Source organism: Amphiura filiformis, chromosome 18 (assembly GCF_039555335.1).
Source record: "Amphiura filiformis chromosome 18, Afil_fr2py, whole genome shotgun sequence".
Lineage (NCBI taxonomy): Eukaryota > Metazoa > Echinodermata > Ophiuroidea > Amphilepidida > Amphiuridae > Amphiura > Amphiura filiformis.
In genome coordinates, this window is record NC_092645.1 from 15311905 (window position 1) to 15331598 (window position 19694).

Sequence of the window (19694 nt, forward strand, 5' to 3'; positions counted from 1 at the left end):
GTGGAAACTTTTTTTCTTCAAAATTCATGATCGCATTCCGAAATGAGTCACTTGTCGGTAAATCATGTATCGTATCCTTATTACACAAACGGCAAGACAGTGAGACCACGGACGTGATATAGAAAACGCGTCTGACCCAGGATCGGTAAAAGTGAATTCCCACAAAATGCTGGGAACTGGAAGGCAATTTGCCTACAGATTGGAAGGATCCATGTATCGAGTTTATTGAATGTTATATAATCTACATTACCAGTCGTTCTCCATGGACCCGAGGGAGGGTCTACAGATCAACATGAATTTTGTTGTTTGAATGTGCGCGAAGAGCGGAAAATTTTGCCCTATTTTGGCCAAAAATCATGTTGTTATTGGGGTTAAAAGAGAGAGGAATATAGGCCAATTTTGGGGGCCCTGAACCGTAAATCCGGCCCTGCTCTCTATTATCAGCCCTTATTTAATTTTCGCTTTTGTGCTCGGGGCCCCTGAACCCTCGGGGCCCATGGACTTCGTCCACCCTGTCCCCCCGCTTGTTACGCCCATGCATTAAAGGAAATGTGTTCGGCTCTAATTGGACTGTTCTGCTTGTTTCGCGACTTTGAAGGTCAAAATATATATGCTAATCAATAAAAATGTCATTACTCACATCAGTGGTTATTGTTTACTAAATCCCATATTATTATTCAAACATTGCAAGTTCAATGTTTTCTGTGACCAAAAAGGCAACTTGCAATTGAATACATGAATACAAAAGCCACCCAAGTCCATGGGAAGTGATTTTGAGAGAAAAACCTGTGTATCATTTTAATTCCTTCAGTTAGATTTACCTGGTCAATATGGTAAGTTTTACGTGCAAATGAGTGGATTAACCTGTATTAGGTATGACGATTAGCATTTCAGGGACTTCGTGGGGTTCATTTTAAATTTTGGACTTGGGTGGTTTTTTGAATCATATACAAAGACAACAATGTTAGAATGAGATTACCACTAGTAAGATAATACAAAATAAAGCACACAGGTATGTATAATGTTGATGTTGAGGGCACGGTGGCTCAGTGGTTACGGCCTTGGACTCATAATCTGAGAGCTTGCTTGACGTGCGTGGGTTCGAGTCCCCGTCCCGCCACCGTGTTGCGCCCTTGGGTAAGGCGCTTTGTCACGCTTGCCTCACCCCACCCAGGTGCAATGGGAAGCTGTTAGGGGTAGTCACAGTCGTTGTACTGATGAACCCTGCGCCATTTGTAGGCAGCAAACGTGGTTCCGACATATTCTAATAACGGCGGAATAAATGTAAAGCGCTTTGAGGCTGTTTACGGCATAAAGCGCTATATAAATATCTACATTTATTTTTATTTTTGATAAGCATTCTGCCATGTAATATAAACCACACACTTTCCTTTATTAACCCCATTTGTTTTCCTTCAAAAGTCACTCTCTAGCAATGAATGTGTTACAAGTGGACTTTTATACATACTGGATTTCAATCCATGTGTTACAAGACTCAAATCATGGAATTGGGTGATTCTTTCATACATGCTATTTTTCACATGCTCAATAGACACAGAGGATGAATTTGAGTTGTTCTTCCATACATATGACAGGCCTATGTATAGCAACAATTTCCCATGCTTAACTCAATTTGGCCAAAGTATGGACTTGGGTGGCTTTTGTATTCATATATTCAATTGTAGGCCATTTAAGACCTTGTTGGTATGATAATTTTCACATTTGACATTATGTGGATATTGATAATTAATGCGAATAATGACAATTGTTAATGATTATCGCATGTTTTGATCTCCAAATGCATGACACAAAAAGGATAATGCAATGAGAGCTGAACAGATTTCATTCAATATTTGATGTCATGGCAGTGTCTGCAGCTGTAGAGAGAGAGAGGGACAATGTACTCCACACATCTCTACCCGTCCAAAGTCGGGGGCATACATTGAAATTTAGTGATTTATTTTAATGATATAATCCATCAGATTTGCAGTTATTTGACCATTGCGTCAAAATGCTAGTGATCAAACTAACTTTTGCTTTTGAGTATGTCATTTGTCGACAACCGAACACAAAAAATCTTCTGAATTGCCTTGAACGTTGGACGGAAAATGGCATCGGAAATCACCTTTTTTAATCATTCAAAACGACTAAAAAGTAATGAAGAAATTAATCATCAGAAGAATTGCTCAAAAGGAGCGATACTGAAAGAGAACAGTCAGGAATAATTTTCTTTCTTCCTTTTTCATTTTATTTATTTATTTTATTAATAATTTTTTTCGTATTTATTTATTACTTGTCAATTTCACAAAAAGCATCAATATCTACCATAAAATCATTTCAAAGCGTACAAGCGGCGCCAAGTTGAAAATCTGTCTTTTTTACAATTTTCAATCGTTTAAAACCATTTTAGGATAGTCGTATCAACCATGTCAACTAAAACGATTTTAAAATGTTGTTAGGGTATCATTAATATATAGCCTAGTTAACCTTAAACACAAACACGCCAATGGTTTTCTGAGACCAATGCGTACAAAACACAAAATTCAACATAAATAGTTGCACACGTCTTTAGCAAAAGTAACTTTACTAAATGGAGAAAAAAATGGTGCAAACTCACGGAGAAAAGCATTTGTTTAAACTTTGGCGCCTCTTTTACGTTTTGAACGCAAAACTGAAAGTACAATGCAGATGTCAATAGATTTGAAGTGTTTATCTATTACGCGTTAATCAACCTTGCTGCGTTGCTATTATTGTCAAGTTTTCTTCGCCTTTATTTCCTTCGTTTTATTTAAATTTTCAGACTTTGGCGCAAAACGCGACCGCGTTTTTGAATAGAAAATTCCACGCTGACAATCTGTGAATATTGCTAAACCTCTTTGGACACACAAGAATGAGGGAGACCTCACTCAGTTTCGATATCCAATTAAGAAACATTTATAGTTATTGGAGGCGCCCTGTAAGCAAAACAACGGTGTTTGGATGGATGCAATCAGTGGTTTGACAGTATAAACGACAGATTTTTTTAAATACAAAAAATATAAATAAATACATACAAATCATATATCACGCATATTTATTTACATAGAGCAAAGCAGTTGATGTACCAGTTATTTTCACTCCTAGATGTCCTAAACAAAGATATATAATTATAATTAGAACCAGCAGCCAATAGCTGCATCTTAGACTATAATTACTTGCAATTCTGAAAATTGACTGTATTACATAGAAGCCCATGAGAAAAGTAACGAGCATCTTAGACTATAACGGACGTGGCTGTAAACGTGCTCGTTAGTGTAATTAATGAGATGAAATTACACAAAGTACATAATTATTTAGTTGCTACAATACCGACATCAAATTGGTACGAAATAATCATGGATGTTAGTTTTCAACTCAAAATAAAAGGGAATAAAAGTATGTCATCAAACTGTTTGAACTTTTTCCATAGAACTGCCAGTGTCCACCAATCCGCCAACATACAACTTAATTAGCATCAATGGAAAATCCTGGAAAATTAAAATGAAAGAACTAAGCTTTAAAACAAGACTAATATGAAGTGAGCAAGTATTCATCTTCATTTTGAAAATATCATATCATTTCATTTTGTCAAGAAAAATGTCACGACGCCAACCTTTTGTGACGCATGGCCTTATACTTATACATAAGAGCCCATGGGCTCATCATCACTCCATGAATCCCACATAATTATAAGTTAACGCTTTACCTCCGACAAAAGATTTTTACATGACAATCAGGACCATCATGACAATGTACATCATAATCAATTACTGCCATCTTTCTGTCGTTCTGCATTAGTGTTATTCCCGATGGAAAACTGACGTCCTGGGTAACACATCCTAAGTAGATGCCTATGGATGAGAAGAAGTATATTCCTGTTGGTGTCCCACGATTACAAATGCATATCTCATCAGTCATGCTACAGCACACACCCATAGGTGACCACGACACACCTGTAGGTGCAGTTATAGTATGGTGAAGGCTCCCACCAGAGTCTAATACATGAACACCTGGGTAGCCATCATGACTCACGATGATATTACCTTGAGATGTTGTGGCAATATGATATGGTTTAATTCTGACTTGGAATGAAGTGATATGTGTACCATTGAGATCATGGATGCTGATGTATTTCTTTCTGATTTCTCCTACCAATAATTGACTCTTATTATTGACAGTCATTCCTCTCAATTCTGTTTTTTCTGCAACTGATGCCACACCTGTTGGTGATACCACTGGGAATTGGGAAAGATACCGACCATTTGATCCAAACACTCTGATGCGTTTAAAGTTGGCATTACCGCTTGCCACATATAATTTGCCATCAGGACTTACAGCTACAGTCGTCGTATATACTGATCGCTGATCAAGATTGAATTTAAATTTCCCATCAGAGCTGTACACCTTTACAGGTACGGTGAAGGAGCAATCTGCTACAACAATATCTCCTGTAGGTGTTGTTACAATACTGCCTGCATTTGTTAGTTCTTCAATGTCAACAAACTCACTCTCCAACTCCCATGAACCAGCTGATACTTTACTTGGTAAATGTTTGCCATCTGATACTTTCCCGATGGTGGTAACGCTCGTTATCGCAGAGTCAGCCATGAACTTTGGTACCGGTAGTACGGCAATATCTTGTGGGACACTCTCCAGTTCTTCCTGGCACAAATCCTTAAGTGATGTGGTGAGCTGCTTATAAACAGATGCAATGTCACTATCAGATCCACTCTGAAGAACTTGGTTGGCTACTTCTCGCCCTGCTTGGAATCTGACTTTCTGACTCTGCAAATTTTCTTTGGACGATTGGATCTTCTTGTGAGATAACGCTGCAATTTCATCTTGTTGTTTCAATAGCCTTCCTCGCTCTTGCTGGCAGATCTTACGGACATGCTTCTCTATCTTTTCTATCTCCATGTCAATATCAGCGGTGAATTTCTTTTTGATGCTATCCAAGTCCTGCTGTGCTTTAGTAACATCTTGTAAAGCTTTGTCGACTTGCTTCTCAATAACTCCATTGCGCTTGACTAACGCTTCGATCTTCTTTCGCTGCTCTGAAACAGTGCTCTTTAATGTGACATAGGCATGGTCTGGTTTCGGGTGGTCTATGACTGTACAATCTCTGCATATAAGAACTCCACAAGTTTCGCAGTAAAGCCATAGTTGTTGGCTGTTGTGTTCTTTACATGTAGGTTGCTTTTTATTTGATACTTGCTTAAGGTTGATCTTTCCCGATTTCAGGTCTTCTAACATGATAACCTGATGCAACTTCAAGAAGGACATTTCTCCGTGAGCATTAACACCTCGTTTGCAAAGAACTCCCTCACAATCCATACATCGAGCTAAGACATCATTGTTAGTTTCCTCACAGCAAACGCATGGAACGTTTCTTCCTCGGTATGGGCTGAAATTAAAAAAAACAATGAAACCAACTAGATGGAATGAATTCAAAAAGCCAATCAACACTCCCCGTAAGTTAGATGTTAAGGGGACCATTATGCAGAGAACCATTGTTGAAGCTATTTCACATACATGTACAAAACACTCTAGAGAAAGAATGAGACAATATACTGTTGAAATATCTTTTGTTGATTTCGAAGTTGTAAATTTCAAGGTCAAATTCCTAAAACCAAAACAAAACATTGCGATGCAGATATTTCCCGACGTACGTTATTTCATCATCATATCAGAGTTTTTATTATTTGTTTGAAACCTTTTTCAAACGTTCGCGCTATTTATGCAAATTGCTTCAAATGTCGGTCTTGCTAGATTTACTTTTCATCTGTTTTGTTTAAAAGTACGTGTTTAGAATAAATAACACAACTGACTTGGTTTTGATTTTATTACTGTGTACTAATATGCATTGAATGCAAGTAAAGTACTTCTATTTACAGCGGGAATTAACGCTTGAAATACGAAATTATTGAAAATGCCTTTTAGGTCTTAATTTCAAACACGCGAGACGCCATTACATGCAATCAAGAGATTTCAAGAGATGGCGCTATACTAACACAGAGAACGTTCCAGGTGAAGTGTGTCATTTCACTCCATAATAATTATATCCATTCAAAACGGCTACCAAAGCATAGTGTTAGGTCACTAAAGCGGAACATCCATACAAGGATTGCTTCATAAACATCACACACAATAAATCAACTGAACTTTTGAGTGATTCTTATATATTCTTTATATCAGAAACATCACACTTTAACACACTATACCTTGTTGTAATCAGAGATAAGATAAACACATTTTCAGGCAGATCATCCACCCCATTTGATGGCATCAGAGAAGTCTTCTTACAATTCAATACAGGACACGTGACAGTTTCCTTGTTAGGTTTACTCCATTCTCGTAAACATTCCAAACAGAACGTGTGAAGACACGGTAGAGATTTGGGTTGGTTGATGATCTCATTACAAATACCACATCGTGTAAGATCTTTGGACTGTGTGGGAACAAGTTCAGGTTGTGGTTGTGCAGTAGCCATTATGAATGCGAATTCACCACCTAAATATAATATGGAAGAATTTAATTGTAAGTTCAGGTAATTGGGTTGGCAAAGGTCAAAAATAGATTTTGCTTATACCTTGGGGGTTGAAGTACTTTGGTAGTGTGTTACAGTGACGGGCATTGTTCGTCCATTTTTTGCTTGTTGCCATGGTAACAAGCAATTCTTAGTTTTAAGCAGTTTTCAGTCGATTTCGGGGTTCTCGGGGTTCTAATTGCAGCAATGCATAACACATTTGTGTAAAACCAACTGATGCATGATATAGATCCATCTCCATACGTTCTTTTGTGGAACTAGCAACACTGCAAGTTTTCACATATTGAAAAATGTGATATTTTACCCCATATTTGCATCGAAAAAATCTATATGCCGGAGCCCTCTGGATATTAATCTTATAGGAGGTGGTGAAGGTGACTTGGCCCTACTCATATCTGATGAGAACAGCTTGTACAGACAGGAAGCAGTGTTGCCATAAAAAGATGCATTTTGGTAATTTTTAAAAATGAGATTTTTACAGAATATGGTATAATTTGCTACTCAGAAGCAGCAGGTTTCTTTAAGATTTAATGTATCTCTCCATATCCTTATAATATAGGGGTCTTAGGTGCACTAACTCCTGATGAGAAAAGCTTGAATTGTATATCAAAAGGCAATGTTGCCAGACAATGATGCATGTCTGTAAATTATAAAAGATATTTATACACAATATAATATAAATTGTTACACTGATCACTGATGCATGTTTCTTGTATCTCTACACATCTTTATCATAAAGGAATCTTAGGTTTACTCATTTCTTATGAGAAAAGTTTGTTAATATATTGTATATAAAAAGCAGTGTTGCCAGCCAAATTTATGGCAACACTGCTTCCAATCTATGCAAGTGCCCAAGCTGTTCTCCTCAGATATGAGTGGGGCCAAGTCACCTTCACCATCTCCTATAAGATTAATAATAATATTCAGAGTGCTCCGGCATATAGATTTTTTTTCGATGCAAATATGGGGTAAAATATCACATTTTTCAATATGTGAAAACTTGCAGTGGTGCCAGTTCCAAAAAAGACATACAAATGTTTTTTCCAAACAATTTTCACAAATGTGTTATGCATTGCTGCAATTGGAACGCCAAAAAAGGGTAAATTTCACTATTTTACCCCGAAATCGATTGAAAAATGCTTAAAACTAAGATATGCCTGTTACCATGGCAACAAGCAAACAATGGACGAACAATGACCGTCACTGTAACACACTACCAAAGTACTCCAACCCCTCAAGGTATAAGCAACATCTATTTTTTGACTTGAATTTACAATTAAAGAGATAACTAAAAGCTTGATTTGGTTTGAGATTAAATCAAAATTAAAATATCGCAGCTTGAAAAAAAAAAACCCAATAAAATGTATTTTGCAAATGTTCTTTTACAAATCCGGTTGAAAGTGTTGGCCCCTTTTTCCGGATCAAGATGGCTTCCTTAATGTGTCTTCGTTTTTGGTTTTGTTCTTTGTCTCTGATTTTGCGTCTTCCCAACCAATTACGTGGTTTTCCTCCGAGACGAGGGCAACCACTTCCTACCCCACATTTACGACCAATTACTCCACTCCAAAACGCCACCAACGTCAAGTTCCAGCAGGAAACAGACGAGGAGTGGGAGAATTGATCAGTCAATTTGAGAAAGTACTACGGTGTAGTACGAAACGTCATTGAGGTATGTTTAAGATCATTTACCGAAATACATTTGGATTTGTAAAAAAGAACATTTGCAAAATATGAATTATGAACAATCCTGATGAATTTATTTACGGACCCAATAAAATGCATAAGAAATATCGCAGGTTGAAAAAGAGATTCTAATTCACGAAGTTACATTTTTGACCATAACTTCTGAACGGAAGCTCCGATTTATGTCAAACGAAAAGCGAAAGAAAGGTAATTGTCCCCTTTCTTTTTAATATATCATTTCTTATTTAAGCCCTTGCAAGGGCATATTCCCAAGTACCCGTTTTTCACTCTGTCCACGGATAGCAAACAGAGTGGTTGGGACGGGTCATGCTGTGGAGTGGCCTGCAAGATCACCAAACCTCACACCACTTGATTTCTTCATTTCTGGCAAAATCCAAGATCTTTGCAAACGTATTACTGGTATATTCGGAAGTATCCGGCGCACAAGGTTGGTACGCAACGCAATTGATGCAATGAGGACTAGGGCTGAAACCTGTATTCGTCAAGGAGGCAACCAGGTAGAGGGCAGAGCAGCACAGTTAACTCACTTCAATAGAACCAAAGACAAACTAAACAGGCCTTTATTCCAAAAAGAGAAATGACCTATGTTGTCAATAAAAAGAAAGCAAGAAACAATAAAATAAGAAAGTAAGAAACATAAACAAAAAGGCATAAAATAACCAAGAAAAACATAAGTAATTGCAAGTATAGCAAAAGAAGTTACATCCCACATCAATTTTGCCCAAATTAATGACACTTAACAAAATCCAAAACCCATAACCTACCGGTAAAGCCCATTCCCTAAAACAAAGTTGTTATTTTATAAAGTTATCATAGAGGAATGTTTTATATTCATGCATGGTATATGCACTTTTCAATCTTTGAAGTAGCCAAATCTCCTCCGTGGACAGATTGAAAAACGGATACATTTCTAAAAAAGGGCTATCTTGAAAGTTTGATTGAATTAATTATTTCGGTTTATAAAGTATACTTCGAGTACTGTTAAATATCAAAAATATCAATTTTTAATGATTTGCCATAAAATGTGTAATTACATTGCGAATTTCAAAAAATCAAAATTATTTGATATCAGAAGGCCATTCTTCGTATTCAGAATGCAATTCGATATGTCTGATGTGCTCTAATGTCCCACAATAAATACTGTCCAAACGTTCATACCCCTTCCCTTAAAGCTAACAGGTAAAGGCTTCTTTATATACGAACTTGATCAACCTTTCTGATAGAAGAATAAAAACTTCTTTAAAAAAGGAATGGGGTGTCCAATGAGAGCTTTGATGTGATGTGCTGAAATGGGGGGGCACTCCCACTTTGGAGGTGACGCGTATGTAGTGCTGTTAAGACCCCCTTTTCACCATCGCTGTCACCCACAGACCCCATTACCAGCACGTGCTCTGTCACCCAAAGTCCCCATATTTTTCCTTTAGATCTGTCACCCGGAACTGGAAGAGACCCATATATATTTCCATCTGAACAGCAACGAGTCTCGTCTATCACTGATTTTGTTAATTCTTTTGAAATAAAGTCATTTGAACTTTGAAGCAATTTAGAACTAGGAATTCAATTTTCGAGGCTTCTTTAGGCTCTCACACAAAGACCCCATTAAAAAAGGTCATATTCTCACCCAATCCCCCCTCCTCCATTTACATCCAAACGGTCCTTCTCTCACCCAATGTACATTTTACTCTCACCGAATGCCAAAAATCATGCTCTCACCCTTGCAATGACCCCATATTGTTTTATATTTTGCTCTCACCGGATACCCCTTATTATACAGCCCTACACCTATTGACCTATATCCATTTCATATCGAAGTGCCACCACGGGGCTGAAATGTAACCGTTTGGATACAATTTTATAATGTAACATTTATATAAGCATGATAAGCAAAGAAAGAATAGGAAATGTAAAGCATATTTATTGCAGTGAGAGAGGTATAACATCGTACTGCATTGGGATGAAAGCCGTTGGTTTCAAATAAAAAGGAATAAAGATCAGGGTACCACTGTTGGGCTTGTTAGGAAATCATGTTGTGGGGTTTTTTGGAGCAGAATTATTTTACTTAGAATATAGGTTTGCATATTTAGTTGTTCATTGTTTTCCAAATGGACATGTGATATACCTGACAATATTGCATGCGTGGTTATTGATTTAACTTATAGTCGCCGCGGATATCAGGTTTTAGGAGCATTTTAACTTGTTTAACATGTTTAAGCGACACGATGTCACAAAAGTCACGATGTATTAGGTGTTTTTATAAACCCAATAATTTTGTGTTTCAAACAAAGATGACAAGCCTTTACGCACGGGATTTCAAGGATTTTTAAAGGTAAATGTTTTAAATAACACAACAAAATGTCAATTGCAACTACCATGTTAGATTTTCCAGGGATAAGAGACCAACCATCCCTGGATCATACTCTGCGATCGTATTAAATAGCGCCATCTCTTGAAAAGCGTCGGTGTTTTTATGAGTCAATTATTATTTTTAAACAAAGGATAACGGGCCTAGACACACAAGATTTCATCCCGTGCATATTAGTCAAACAATAATAAAATCAAAACCAAGCAAGGTGTGTTTTTATTTCTAAGCTGTGCCTACTTTTAAGCAAAACAGTTGCGAAGTAAATCGAGCAAGACCGAAATTAGAAGCTCTTGCAAAGTCAAGCCAAATAAGGGGCTCCGCCGTAGCGGACGCCCCAAAAAGGACGCAATGAGGGGCCTCTTTTTTAGGGACGCCCTGTATGTACGGCCCTGCGGATATCATGGTTATATTCCAGCGGTAGCATGCATGTATGAGCATACATGTTATCGCCACCGAACTCTGAACTACCAGTACACAACACTCGTATTCGTATGTAGTTAGTACATGAGTATAGCCAGCAGCGTAAGGCTTTTAAGCTTACCTTAAAAGTTAACTTCTTCGAAGGGGTTGAATTCCTCAAAGTAACTTCGTAAGAGTTTTATGTTGATATGTTGATAATAATAATAATTATTATTTTGATAATCTCGACAGTTTGGTTAACAGCAAACGTTGATAGCTTCGCGTATTTTCGATTAAAGGTAATAGGCCCCTATAGCACAGAGAACCTATTCTTGAGAGGGCACTCTATTCACGTGGTTTCTTTTTCAACGCTAAAAGATCACGAATTTTGGTGGTTTGCAAATGAAAAGTGTCCGCACTATCGATTGATTACGTAACGGTTATGAATAATTTATTAGGTTTTTCAATGCAATCGCCTCGACCCATTAATACATATTATCTGTATTATCAAAGTACTTGGAATAGCAATACGGTGAGTTCACTGAACTACGCCCTAATACTGATGGAGTTTTAATGGCGTTAATCCTCTCCATACACAAATGAACAAATACAATAGATGCAGGTCAACACGTATGACCTCCTATGTGACATGTTATATGTGATGTACAAAAACCTGCATATCATAAAGATCAGTATTCGTTTGTGCATATGAACTGCACATTTACGTTGCTAAATATTTAAAAAAAAAGCCCAGTGATTTATAGTGCGCTACGCACAGGCACAACGCCTAGACGTTGATCCACAAGCCTCAGCACATATTACTCATTATATATAATGACAAATATTGGTATTATGACAATACGGTATATACATTGTATATAAAACGACTAATAGATCCTACTATCATGGCGTCAGGTCAATGTTAATCATATCCCGTATGTTTCTTAAAATTCATTCATATTTGAGACAAATTGCTGTGCCCATTTTATAGGTGCACAGGTGGATCCGTGTTTTTTTAAATTTTCATTTCCTTTTAATGAAAGTATTAAGGTTTTCCACTGCACGGGGGCCACAAGGATGATACTAATTTTAATGCTATATTTTCAAAACGAATACGTGTTCCCGGTTGGCTCTATAGCGATTTCACAGAAAAGGTATTTCTAGTGCAATGCAGCGTCGGACTCTAGCTGAGAGCGTAGCCTAAGTCATTACGGACTCCAAGAAGGGCTCTCCATACACAAATGAACAAACACAAAAGGAGGATAGTCTCCTCCGTGACCAGATTGATTTCGATGGAGCGAAACCAAATTGGCTGCGGAGGAGACGGGTTATTTTGCCATGCAAATTTTTCAGTGTCAGCCGCCTGCCTATAGTCCCGGAGTAGAGTAGCAGTCGTTTGCATGGAGAATCATTTTCCGGCACCACGCTAGAGCAAAGTATTAATATTAATGAAGTGACGTCATGCACCGTGTTTCGTGAAAGTAGCGGAACTTTGTAGTTGGTAGTAGGTTCTATGATGAAATTATTGAAATAAATTATTAATACAGTTTTTGATTTAAGGGGAGGGGCAATCTTGTTTCAAATAGACGAGAATCGAGAGAAATTTGCCACGTTTGCTGTGAATTTTTGCCTAGCAATATTGACCACAGCCTGAGGATCAAAATTGATGGTGCACATCAATGACCAATCTCTCTAGTTTTATATTTGAGCATGGTCACTTGTGTAAGGTCATAGGAAATTATGTAAATAGGCCTGTACATCACGCACTTTTTTTCACTCAGTCGAGATTTCATAACCTTCCCTCGGGCCGATCTCCGTGTCATTTGGCTAGAATATGTTGGACACTCCCTAGAAAGAATTATGATACTTATTTGGGTCTTCGGACCTCAACATATGCCTTAGTATATTTTGTCTAGGCCGACAATGTGATTTTGCAGGGTCAGAAACGATAATGTCTACATGCTATTTTGTCAATCAAAATTCACGAATTTCCCCACTTTTAAGCCCAACACAAGCCTTGCACTGTGGTTACAATAATATTTCCGATTGATATTTTCTGTTAGATATATTCCATATTTTGTTGGTAAAAGCTCCTCGCAATACTTCGTAAATGGCACCAACTGTCAATATGACAAGTTATTCAATCTCAATTTCATCATTTCAAGGGTTCTCATTGTAGGTTGTCGATGTACGCTTAATGTGACTGAACTTAGTATATGGTGGTGATACTAAAAAAAGATTAGAAATATTTGCTTATAGCATTGCGACCCATTGCGACTGACATAGCGACTCATCGCGCGGGACCGTCGTATTCTATGCAGTTATTGTGATATGTGCCAAGGAACAATGGGAAAGCGCTTTAAAAAAAAATATCGCTTTGAAGATCTATTCAAGTAAAAACCGCCCGATCTAAATCAGTGAGTGAGAAGGACAGAGATGATAGTTTAAAACGACAGTACAATTCCGTATTTCATCATGTATAATTATTTTGTGAGTTTTTAGTGACGAGTTATTAGTAGAGTTAGAGCAGAGTGTGGGTATTTGGGGATAGGAGTGTGTTGGTCGATGGACTGTGGATTTGTTGATGTGGGTGCTGCGGGGTATGTGAGGTACACGTGGGTGTGTTTTAGGGGACTGGCATTTTCTTCGGAAGGGGGGTCCCAAATATGTCGGTGAGCGGAGTCATTTTTATGACACCCCCTATATATCGCGGGCAAAAGTTTTTTACGACCCCCCCATCTTGGGTCGAAAATTTTTTGGCTTAAAATGAACAGAAACCTTTCGTGATAGTTATTACGTATATTATTTCATCATTTTTGGTCATGTATGGTCTATATCAAAATTTGAAAGGAATTTTACGTTACGACGTTAAATGTCAATATGCATAATTATCATGTGGAAATAAATGAAGGTGAAACTGCTTCTGCTATAGGCCTACGTCTTTGTTATTGTTTTATTGATGATGTTTTTAAGGAACATACACTCTGTATTTTACCAATATGGCCTAAATCTTAACTTAAAAATAACAAGAAACAAAATGTAAGGCATCCACTTCGCACAGACCCTGTGCTATTTCAAAAAGGGTAGGCCTACATCATACAGATAAGCGCACCCGAAAACAAGCACCCCGCGCCCATACACACCCAATGCCACCCATCACCATTTATAGGCCCTACGCCACACTATGTAGCCTACATGCTACCACACACATAATACCGCCGTATTTTATTTTTAAAACGTAGTTTAAAAACTCTGCAAAGTAAATCACAACTCGCCAATACTATGTTCCACAAAATTGGACATTAATGTATTCGGATCACTGAGGTGTGTCCAAATGTATCAATTTCTTTAGGCCGAAACTCATCAACTGTTATACCGTTACGGTTGGTTCATTCAGGGATAGACATGGAATAGTTTTAAGGTGACAGAGAACAGGTGTGTAGTTCGATTCCAAAACCATTCATACCTATCACCTGTTTTTATCTGTATTATCATGCGATTGGCCCGCGGTACCTTATACGACTGTCAAAATTGTATTTCAATGAATATGATGAGATTAAGGGTCGGTTCATAGTGCATATTCGAAGACGAATATTCGGCTTCGAATACTTTTTGTGACGTCAAAATATATACGGCAACGAATAAAATATGAGTTGAACCGGATTAAATATCGCGCAACTGATAGCGAGATACTATTGATTTATATGAAAGGCTCGAGGTCACCTGAATATCGTTCGACGAACGATGATTTCAAAAATCCCCAATGAAAATTAAAGGATCTGGAATGAGCGTTTTGAGCGTTTCGACAGTATTTTTGTGGGACATGAGAGCACATCAGACATATCGAATTACATTATGAATACGAAGAATGCCTTTCTGATATCAAATAATTTTCATTTTTTGAAATTCACGATATAATACAAATTTTATGACAAATTATTAGAATGTGATATTTTTCACATATTGATATATAACAGTCCTCGAAGTAAATATTATAAATCTAATGATATTTTCTTAAAGTGTATGTAGCTGGGAGGAAAAGCCGGCGATCAATTGAAAATTTTGCCCTTTCATATTGAAGATATGGATTTTTTCCCCAAAACACCAAAAAAAATTAAGTCTTTCAACGGAAATTCACGATATAATACAAATTTTATGACAAATTATTAGAATGTGATATTTTTCACATATTCAAATTCAGATTTATGCCTCCACCCCGGTTTTACATAAATAATGTTTGACCCCAGTTCTAGGTCCCCATATGCATCTGCCCCTGGCAGAGGACGAGTGAGGGTCCGGGGTGGTAAATCATTAGTTATTGATATAAAATGCGTTTGCCATGGAAGTTCACCCATTTTTGTTATTTTGGGCCGAATAAAGATGTAATGCGTTGTTATCAGTCAAATTCATAATTATAATTAATAATTAAGAGGGCAAAATAAGTAATATGTAGGAATGGATATATAGCGCTTTGCAATGAATCTCTTCATAAACTATGCAGAACAACCAAAACCACGAGGATTGGTACCCTATCATTGCGTGTTCTTTTAAAATAAATTCTTGTTTATTTCTATAATTTGTGAATCAGGCATTAAAACACACTTAGGCCCTAGCAATGTAGGCCTACACAAGTTCGGAACGAGACTTTTTATCTTTTGACGCGTATTTCGGTCGAATGCCAAAATTGATTGCTCAATGAATCATGAAATGAGAGCAATACTACTTTGATGATACCGATCTCTAGTGGATATCAGCCAATGAAAAAAGTATTCACCGGAAATATATTTGTGGGAGTTGAATTTTGTTGAACTCGACAGATATATATTTGGTGGGTCACCGTGGGTGGTCTCATATATAACACTTGTGAGGGCTGTCATATTTGTCGTCGCTTCAATCATATCTTATGATATTTATATATTTATTTATATATTTATTTATTTATTTATTTATTTATTTATTTATTTATTTATTTATTTATTTATTTATTTATTTATTTATATTTATTTATTTATTTATTTATTTATTTATTTAGTTATTAATTAATTAATTAATTAATTAATTAATTAATTAATTAATTAATTAATTAATTAATTAATTAATTTATTTATTTATTTATATATATTTATATATTTATTTATTTATTTATTTATTTATTATTATTAAATTATTTAATTATTTATTTATTTATTTATTGACTTATTTATTGACTTATTTATTTATTTTTTATTTATTTATTTATTTATTTATTTTCTTTCTTTATTTATCTATTACTCATTCATTTCATGATTTGCTTTGCAGCTGAAACCTACAAGAAGGTATGGGTCATGGGTCAACCTCCGCGCCTGCTCCTGGTTTTTTGCATATTAGAAAATATCAGTGTTTCAGAGTACAAATTTCACAATGAAAGTAGTAGGCCTATAGATCTTCTTCTCTCTTTCTCCCTTTCTTCTCCCTTGAGTCTTCCCCTTTTCTCTTCCTATTTTTTCTTTTCTTCTTTCCCCTTTCTCTTCCCTCTTTTTCCCTTTTTTCTTCTCCCTTCCCCTTTTTTCTCTTCTTTCCCCTTTCTCTTCCCTCTTTTTTCTTCCCTCTTTTTCTCTCTTTCCCTCTTCCCAATTTTTGACTCTTCTTCCAGGTTTTTGTGTGTCCGGGGGGCAGCTTGCACCCGGCCCCCACTGGTTACGCCACTGCTCCTATTTAAACCCATTTATCATGTTTATACAGACATTAAATCATGACAATAGTTCAATGGAGTTTACCTATTATGATTTTATTAACTTCGTTAAAGAAATTCTCTAAATTTTGCTTACCTTGGTCAACGGGCAATACTTGTTAACAGTCGGGCAACGCTATGAACTGTAGAAATATATCTTTCTCCGGTTCATAGTTTTATATTCGAAGCCGCATATATTTTGACGCCCAAAACGTATTCGAAGCCGAATATTCGCCATCGAATATTCACTTTGAACCAGCCTTAACTCTGCCATGAGTGACATTGTATTGTATACCCTCTATTGCTTTAGACTTGACCAAGTCTTTTGACATGGTTAGAACAGTCAAATTAATTTTCAGTGAAAATTCATGTAGACTGTATTATAATAGGCCTATGCCTAAATTACTAAAGTTATAATGGGTGTGCGACATTATCATTATCAAGATATCATTGGCCTATTATTTTGTATTTAACATAGGCTCTAATACAGTTAACATAGTAGGCCTACTTTATGAAGTAGGCCCTAGTGTCAATGAATCATCAAAAATGAAAATTCATGTAGGCCTATATACCAACATTATTAAGTTCAAAATCTTCCAAACAAGATATAAAAGGTACAACTTACGAGGGCACTATTTTGGTGCCACAGCTACATGCATGTAATCTAAGACCAATTGTAGGATATTGAGTTTGGATCTATGATTTGGTCAGTTTCCTAAGAGTACACTATTTTTGGTCCTTGTATGTAATCTAACAGTATGGAAAGTAGTGCCAGGTGCAATGCTAGACATTTACATGTAAACACTAAAGAAACCACCATGAGGTAATATCAGCACATTTAGACCTATATTTTATTGCAAGCTGGATTTGACCAGGGATATATAATGAGACAACACAACGTGGGGGGGGGCATATAAAGCAATTGTTGAATATGCCTATATTGTGTGCTTTCCTGTGACTTATAGACCCAAAGCCTTGGGCCAAGGCTACTATAATTGCTTTAAGCAATGCGTAATGTAAAGCCAAAATATTTATTATTCAAGGTCTGACCGTCTGTTACGACATGACAACAGACACGCCCCCGGTACAAATAGTTGTAGCTTGAATAGATACTGTTTATGGCAAAAAACATTAAAAATGATACTTTAAGGTATTGTTTTGTTAATTTTTGTATGACACATCATACATACACATGTGCTGAGGTCAAAAAGGTAATAAATACACAAATAGGCCTAATAAAAAAAAGTAAAAATGGAGGCATCGAGCATTTTTTCAAAAGAGGATTTTAATTTGTTTACAAAGTTTCATTTGTTTATCTTATTTTACATTATTATTTTTAAATGTTCATGAAAAGATGTCTTTTAAAAGTAAATCAATAAAATCAAACATTTAATAAACAAACAAACAGACAGATAAGCAAACAAATTAAAAATAAATAGATACATGCTGGGAATAAATAAAGTACTTTTACCGTCAGAAGAGAAGTAGCCTTTTACAAACCAAGTTTCGTAAAAGGCTACGCTTCGTTCCTCTTGAATCCACAGCGTAACAACAATCAAGACGGATGCGTTCGTAAGGCTGAGTTCACATAGAAGTATACGGTATACGGTATTCGCTATACGAAATACGCTCATTCGATCAGGCTGAGTTCATATAGGAGTATACTATGTGAACTCAGCCTGATCGAATGAGCGTATTTCGTATAGCGAACAGCGAGTATGTCAGTTTACCCATTTTCTTCGTCTTATCAAATGCTTGTAACTTTACTTCTTGAGGTCACATTGCATTCAATGAGGTGTCATAATGTGCAGAATTAGATAGTGCATCTATTAAAAAATGAATTTACCCACATATGGTTTAGGTTTTTAAAATTTGGACGGTATACGCTGCACTAAAATCGAACACGCGCGATTCCCACTATACTATACTAAACGCAGGTATACGGCCTTTTCGAATAGCTCTTATGTGACCCGGTACTATGAAATTACCTTGCTCGATTTCAGCTATACGCGTCCACCTGCAAAACGTGCATCGTATACCCTAATAGTATACTTTTATGCGATCGTAGCCTTATGTGACCCGGTACTATGAAATTGCCTTGCTCGATTTAAGCTATACGCGTGAACCTGCAAAACGTGCACCGTATACCCGAATAGTATACTTCTATGTGAACGCAGCCTAAGGGCTATAGACTGTTTCCTTGTATTTTTTAGATTATTTATTATTTTGATCTTTTCATTATAAGTTCATTAGAATTATTACCAAAAGTAAATCAATCAATCAATAAATAAATCAAGTCTCCAATATCAAAATTAGTATAGGCCTACATGTATTCAGTCTTACACAAATTTGCCACACGGTGATAGTAAACCCGACGCGAAGGCACTCAGAGGTTCTCATTAATATTCATAACCATGATACTCTGATCTATACGTGGTGTCGAAAAGCTTCTGTGAGATTTTAGCCCGAAATTATGCTCCAGGAGCAGCTGTTCCAGGAGCAATCTGGATGAATCTGGAGTGATTTTTCTAAGCCCAACATGCTCCAGGAGCATGTTTTGAATACACACTGCTCCAGGAGCATATTAGTTATATGCTCCTGGAGCAGTGTGCATTCAAAACATGCTCCTGGGGCATGTTGGACATGCTCCTGGAACATTGTGCATTCAAAAAAATTATTTTCATAGCAAAAAGACGTATCTCTGAATTGTGTTAATTTCAACATGCATCGATGACTTTTAGCGAGACTAACAAAAGAAGCTGGTGACCACCGTTGTGAGTGAAGAGTAATTACTGGGTGAATCGTAAAAGGCTACATGTACGCTTCGTTTGATTCCTCTTGAATCCACAGCGTAATAACAATCAAGACGGATGCGTTCGTAAGGGCTATAGACTGTTTCATTCATCGGCGCATGCGTAAAATATCCATTGTGCCATTGTCGTAAATTCCGATCA

The 19694-nt window shown here is 36.7% G+C and overlaps 1 protein-coding gene across 1 annotated transcript; it reads right to left on the bottom strand.

The window, feature by feature from the left end:
• Positions 1-3267: 3267 nt before the first annotated feature.
• LOC140139915 (E3 ubiquitin-protein ligase TRIM71-like) lies at positions 3268-11300 on the bottom strand. The gene is made up of 3 exons (XM_072161689.1): positions 11173-11300; positions 6240-6528; positions 3268-5422 (listed from the first exon to the last, which is right to left on the bottom strand). Exons 2-3 carry the CDS (start codon positions 6506-6508, stop codon positions 3721-3723), a joined length of 1971 nt encoding a protein of 656 aa, XP_072017790.1. The 5' UTR covers positions 6509-6528; positions 11173-11300; the 3' UTR covers positions 3268-3720.
• Between the last annotated feature and the right edge of the window lie 8394 nt (positions 11301-19694).